At 39.4% G+C, this 7,379-nt stretch overlaps 1 protein-coding gene across 1 annotated transcript in view; it reads right to left on the bottom strand.

The window, feature by feature from the left end:
• LOC103356268 (lactase-phlorizin hydrolase-like) overlaps positions 1–7,379 on the bottom strand; it is an 86,407-nt gene that overhangs the window by 63,532 nt on the left and 15,496 nt on the right. Inside the window, exon 7 of the mRNA XM_008280354.1 lies at positions 2,339–2,347. Within this exon, the coding sequence (XP_008278576.1) occupies positions 2,339–2,347 (9 nt within the window). The remainder of the gene's footprint in view (positions 1–2,338; positions 2,348–7,379) is intronic.

Raw genomic sequence — 7,379 nt, 5'->3', positions numbered from 1 at the left:
TTTCATCAGGGTCTGGTAGCAGTTGACCACAGCCTGCTGGGGCTGGCTGGGGAGGCCTGAAGGAAGGAGCTGAGCCCATGACAGCGGCACCTTGAAGTGAGTCACTCCTCGGCTCTGGAGGTACTCAAAGTACTGCGCAGAACCAGGAGGTATGGGATGACTGCAGTCAAAGGTGTCCTTGTCAGATGTTTCTCCGTTGAGGCCCATCACCTGTTCGGTGGTCATGGGGCCGGCAAGAAACATGGCCTCAAGTTGATGGTCATGTTTGTGGCTCAAGCAGCCATATACAGCTAGCAGACACAGAGGAAGAACTTTCCTCAAGAGAGACATCTTGTCCACTGAATGAGCCCCTGCATGGTTAACCTTTTATAGTTATCCCATTCATGACCTTGAACTTATAGACCATAGTTTCATAACTGTCACTAATATTGTGGGTGGCAGAGTCACGCTGCTGAGATGCTTTATGATGCCTTTGGCAAGGCAGGCTAAGTGGCCCTGATAAAGGGTCAGTAAAAGGGCAGGACCAATTTATTATGAAACGTAGTAAATATTTTTATAGAGGTTAAATAAGAAACTGATTCACACAGTGGAAAATGTCATTTCCATGTCAGATTTTCAGCTGGTTGTTGTGTGTTATATTTGTGTGTTCAGCTGGAAGTGATCAAACAATAAAGCTTAAGATGTGTATGAAACATACTTTGTTGTGTGCTGAGTCAGACTTTGGTTTCTTGGGTTATGATTACTCAACAGTTTTTTTGTGTGTGTTGTACGTCATGTGTACGAGGCATCAGTGACGAGGGTATTTTGTCTCATGTAACTGCAACACAAATGTCAGTATTGCAGCATTTAAAATGTCATGATTTATTTATTTCCCTGTTAAACTAATGAGGGGAAATCAGGATCAATCAAGGTGTGATCAATCGAGTCATTTTAGGGTCTTTTCCAATTTGCATGCTTCAGTCAGTCCCTCCATCATGTGAATTGTATTTCCAGGTAAGGAAAACAACTGCTTTGGTCACTTTTTTTTTTTTTCACCGCCCAAACTGAGAGGTCACTGATTCCCACATGATGATTCACACAGTGCAAATTTTAATTCCAATGTCAGATTTTCAGCTGGTTGTTGTGTGTTATATTTGTGTGTTCAGCTGGAAGTCATCAAACAATAAAGCTGTAGAAGTGTACGAAACATATTTTGTTGTGTGCTGAATCAGACTTTGGTTATATTGTGTCATTTGGTTATCTTTATCTTATTAGAGATTTGATTTGCTATATTTTTCCAAAGCAGTATCAAGAGGCTGATAATAGTTTATGATGGACACCGTTCCAGCCGTCACGTACTTGAGTTGGTCCGAAAATAATGAGAATAATATACCTGGTAAATAAAGCTGCAGTGAAGTACTCGGTTGTGATTCAATCTCACACATTAAGGCTGTCATTATAGGTTGAAGTGTAGAAGAAATTTTTAAAGGTTCCACGTAGATCCCTGATTCCTAAACAAATGTAAAATAGAGAAAAACTGTCACTATTTTTAACTGTTCATTGCTACTAAAATGTATTTCCTATACTTGCAGATGCAAATCTATACATCTGCCATATTCTCCTTGCTAATACTTAAAAAACAGTACCAAAAATGGAGACCAGTAAGATCAAACACTTTCCAAGAGAGAGAAGTTGCTTCCCGATTGTGAAACTGTTATTCTGTGTCTGAACTTGAAGTAGCATCAATATGCCACCACTATATTCCGTTGATAAAACAAATCACTTGCAATCAGTTGCAAATAGACACCCTGTGACATCCTGTATACATCTGGCCGGCCTTGTTAAAAAATGGCCTCTCGACAGAATGCGTCGCCTGCCTGGGCCTACTACATTCGCCAAGGTGCAGATAAAGCTAAGTGCAACAAATGTTCTAAGATCTTGTCGATGGCCAGGGGCTCAACAGGAGGGCTCATGAAGCATCGGAGTTTGGTTCATGGTGTGGACATAAAGTGATCAAGCGAGGGGCACAAAGCATCAACCTCACAAGATTCGAAACCCACAATGAAGCACCAGGCGTTGATGGAGTCATTCATCCAAGGGTAGAAACAATCATTGTCGGACGTTTTGGCAGAGCTCGCATCTCTTGATGGATTTTCAATGTACACAATTTGCAACAGTGACGACATCAGAAAGCCACCTTGTCGAGTTGGGCACAATCTGTCACAGAACCCCTCAAGTGTCAGGATCCTCATCGCGAAATATGTCAGTAAAATAAGAGATGACAGAAGAATTCAGGAAAAGAATAGAGAGTGGAGAATGTTTCTCTCTTACCCTAGATGAGTGGACTAGTCAACAAAACCAGTGCTACCTCAATGTTAATCTTCGTGGAAAGGGTGAAGACTTCTGGAATTTGGGACTGTCTTCTGTCACCTCAGAGAAAATGGTAACAGCAGTCAAGAACTGCTAGTCAGAATTTAACACAGAACTGCAAAGTCATTGCTAAATAGCAACGGTAGATGGCGCCAGTGTATTGCTAAAATCTGGTCGACTGATGCCTATGTAAGCAATGACTTGCTACAGTCACGGCATTCATCTTGCAGTGAGTGTCATTTTGTAAAAGGAAACAACAGCTGAAATCTCAGAACTCAAAGTTGAAACTGATGAAATGGATCAAACAATGATGGAAGATGCAGAAAACGACAAAACCGTTCATGGTCTTGCTCATGCTCTTTTGAACAAGTAGATCTACTATCTGTTTTATTTATGAATTAATGTCTCTGCGCTATTTATTGTTTCATTGTTTTACTGCTGACTCCATAACAAATTACCCCACATGGATAATAAAGACTCCTTTAACCTTGAACCTTGAACCATGATATGTTGACAGAAGATGGTGAACTTCGACTAAATGCCAACTATACAGACCGGTTGGGGAAGGTTTGAAAGGACTGCGAGAAGTTCAGGAGAGCTCTGGTAAATGAAAAACTGCAAGAATCCGTGACACAGGGATTTAAGAAAGAACCCAAACTAAAGTTACACATAGAAGTTCATTGGAACAGCATTGAGGAAAGGTTTTCCAGGTATATTCAACTGTGACCCTGTATCGAGAAAGCATTTGTCTATTTGAACTTGAAATCCAACGTGTCAGACGATGAGTTCCAGCAGGTGAAAACAATTTGCCATTGCCCTGAAATCAGTGACATTTGCAAACGAAACTCTCTGTCGACAGGATGCAATGCTCATTTCCGCAGAAGGAATCCTGAAGTTCCTGTTTGCACAGCTTGCAAAACAGAAGAACCACTTCAGCTGAAAAGTCTCCAACCGACTTAGGGAGCGAATAAAGCAGAGATAAGACCCTGATTTTTCTTTTACTGTACTTGCATGACCCACACATACAAAACGATTCTGAAGATGAATTATTCTGCCTGTCACTCAGAGTTACAATGCTCTGACTTGTGAAAAAATATACAGACGAAAGTGCACAAAGAAAGACAGCTGCAGAAGCTTTGACAGGGACGCCCAATATCAATGCAGATCTCAAACTTGTTGATGCCAACAAGAAACGCACTCCCAATTTGGAATTCCTATATCAGGCACTGCTAGCTGCACCGCCGACCTCAGTTGAATCAGAGCGAAGCTTCTTCGCTGCTGGAATTTTGTGACCAAAATTCGATCAAGACTTGGGGATAAGGCTTTGAATGACCTATATTCCTCAAGAACTAATTCCAGGCAAGGAAGAACAAGAGAAAGAAGAACCATTGTGCTTTGTAGGTAGTATAGCATACGTTGTAACTAAATAGACCAAAGACATGTTTTATTGGAGTTCTTTTTCCTGAAGTGCCTGCATTTCCACTGTTGTCCTTGTGTTCTGCAAATACCAAATTAAGACAAGTTTTGAATAAAGAAATGTATTTATCTATGAGTACTTGTTCGTCGGTCTTCACTCTTATTATACTTTACCATTCCATAAAGGTCATGTGCGCAGCTGACTCCAAAATTCCTGCCGTTTTCCAACAAATTCTATGCTGTTGTGAAGTTTGGTAAGTTCCCGGTTATAGGTTACAATTTTTTTTACCCACTTCCTGAACATACTAAACCCTAAATGCAACTGCACATTTCCTAGTCTTCAAACAAAAGGTCAAGATAGGGTTACAGTTGTTATTACGTGAGTCCAGAGTCTTTCTGACCATATCACAGATCCGCAATAAAACACTGTAACTCATGTAAGTAATCATCTGTCATTGCAACATGATTTATATGTGACATAAATCATTCTTACGTAACAATGGAATAAGAAGAAATCAGAAAATCTTTCAACACCCTAGCTATTAGTGGATAACTGAAGGCACAATAAAGATGCTGCAAATATTAGATCCTCTTTGATGCGGTGCCTAAAGATAAGGGTTACATATGTCAACAACACCACACTGACAATGAACCTGACTGTTGCTGTCATATATTCCAAACAAATACCAGCACATGTAATTTTCCTTTGTGGAAAAAGGAAGTGCATCATTGACCTCAGAAGCTTTCCATTGGATTGTTCCATCTCAAGTCATCAGGGGCCTTCTGCTCGATCATCTCGGATTTGCTTAAAACTGTTTTTGTTTTTTTACTTTTTTAAATCAAACTATGGATGTTTAAAATGGTATCAGTGAAATAGTTGATTGATATATCAAGTCCTTTCCACAGGGATTTTTTTACAAGCTCGACAGTTGACCCGCTTTCAGCACATCTCTTCTTTTGAGCCATTCCTTCGTGGATTTACTTGTGTTTCTGATCATTATACAGGACACCTCTTATCAGTTTCTTGCTCCAGTTTCCAGTCCTGCTTTATTTCATGTAGGAATCTATAAAATGGGATTTGCAAAGAAGTAATGCAACATTTAGCCGATATGGCACCACATGGCACAAAACAAAGAAATTGATTCTATCATGGACAATATTTGCAATAATGATCTCCTTAGTAACATAGATGAACAAAAGTCACTTAGAAAGAGCATATGTATCATGGCAGTCTTGAGTTCCCAATTACTCCTGTGACTCTGAATTTTCAGCGATGGACTCATTAAAACCCATGTGGATTTGTCACAAAAAAATAAATAAAAATAAAATACAATCATGCATTTAGGTTATTTTCTAGATTTATTAAACATCCTCTGGAAATATGACAAAATTCGCCAGCTAGGACCACACCATCAAACGACTGAACATCAAACAACAAAGTTTTCATAAGATTTCTTTATTTCTTAAATTTCTTATTGCTACTATCGCTGTTTTACTCTCGTGTCATTATTAGCTTTTTAGTCATCTGTAAAGCTATGATTCCAACTGAGTGACTGTATATGTAAATTCTGACACATTATTATTACAGCTCAAATCCTAAGGGGTCCTTTGCTCGGCCATGTCTGATTTACTCGAAACTTTATGATTAAATTAGTTATTTTAAATAGTATTGGTGAAATCTAGAGCATTATATCACATAATTTCCAAGATGAAACTGTCTAAAAATTGCTCGTGGACCTACTTTCAGTACATTTTTTAGCACATGTAAATTTGAAGCTATGTTTGAAAAGTCAGTATCTTATGAAAAAGCAAGGCCACAGCTGCACCATATGCATCACATCTAACAGGAGCATCAATATCAGCCCAATAAAATGACAAAAATATATATTTTACTCACCGTAACGTGATGATCTGAACACAAACTCAATCCTCACTCCTTTCTTTCATCATAAACAGTTCAATCACTCTGTTGAGCAGCTAATCCGTGTGTTTCACTTCCAACATTAGTCCTGTTTCATCGCCATGGAGACTAATGCTGAAAGTCAGGTCTGTCCAGTTGTGTTTCTGGCATAAGTTTAAATTCGCTTTAAGGCTGAGAATGTCCGCTTGCTTAACTTAAAAAAAACAAACAAACAAACAAACAAAAACCCCAATACTTTCACAATAAAGTTTTAGCTTGTGCAGTTCGCTACAGATACCAAACGCTAGCTTTGGCTAAGCTCTCTGACCATCCAATCAGAGGATGTGAATGTGATGGTGTCATCGTAGGCCAGATAGCTGGCCCTGGGATCCCCAACTCTAAATCTGATTGGTTAAAGCCACTGTTTCATTGCAATGCATTTTAAGCTACCTGTGCCTGCACTTTTGATTCTGAAGGCCTCAGGGCAGATTTCTGTGACCCTGGCAACACATGATGTCTGAAATATGATTGGATAAAAAAAAAAGAAGCTCTAATATAAATATACACTGCTGGAAGCACCACAGCCCAGAGACACGCTATTAAATGAATAGAACAGACTATTGGGAATAATGTAAAAGATTAATGGGAAAATATTACAACGCAAGTCAGTGATTTTGATAGAGTTTATGCCAGCAGAGAAGGCCTTGCTGGCCCTGATGGCCCACCACTGTGATGATTATTATTGTTATTATTGTTATGTGCCCAACTTTTTCATGTTCCCCAGCACGAATTTCAAACCAATACATTTCAATTGGAATTATCTTTTGTGTCTGGGACACGTTTTTTCACTATCAGACAGCACATATACTGTGATGTTTTTGTCGTTCTTTTCTTCCGACAGTCAGGCATTAACCATTTTTACTATTATGGCTCGTCCACACTAATAACTATAGAGATCACTATGCAGATGTGTGCGGCCACACTGACCAAGGTTAGTGTAGTCTGAGAAGAAGGACACATGCAGGAAACGGCGACCGGAAGATGTACTGTGATTGTAGCGAGTGTAAAGTGTAAAAGAGTACATGTGTGGCATTTTTTGTGTTTTTATTACACTGGTAGTGGTTGGGGGAAATTTGCGCTCGTTGCCTTGCCGTCTTCTGGGTCTCCGGCGAGGCTACGCCCGGACGCTAACAGGGTTGCCTTAGCAACGAGCGCAAATTTCCCCCAAACACACTTCATGTTTGAAATTCACGCTGGGGAACAAGAAAAAGTTAGGCACGAAACAATAAATAAAAAAGTTTCCGGAAAAAAAAGGACGACCTGTAATTCAAGGAGAGTGACCTTAATCTCATATTTAGAAGCCTGTTCACATGTTTCTAAGTTTCCATCACACACCTCTGCCTTTATGGTTATGAAAGCTCTCTGATGGGCCACATAGCTTTTGTGCCACTACAAGCTTGTCTTCAATGATTTGCTGGTGCAGGTTTGTGTGTTTGTGTTATATACATATATAAGGATGGACTGATACCTCTTTTTGCTTTCCAATACCGATACAGATACTTCAACTTTGAGTATCTGCCGAAACTGATATCATCTCTCCTCCTAAACTTCTTTGGAAAAACCTTATTTGCATGGATACATTTGTTTAAGATGGCTTTATCAAAAGCCTCATACTATAAAAGCATAGACTTTGCTTTTCTAAGAAAGGAAAAAA

Source organism: Stegastes partitus, unplaced genomic scaffold, assembly GCF_000690725.1.
Source record: "Stegastes partitus isolate 25-593 unplaced genomic scaffold, Stegastes_partitus-1.0.2 Scaffold190, whole genome shotgun sequence".
Taxonomy (NCBI): Eukaryota; Metazoa; Chordata; class Actinopteri; family Pomacentridae; genus Stegastes; species Stegastes partitus.
The sequence above is the reverse complement of the archived record's forward strand: the minus strand, read 5'-3'. Positions and strand labels throughout refer to the sequence as shown.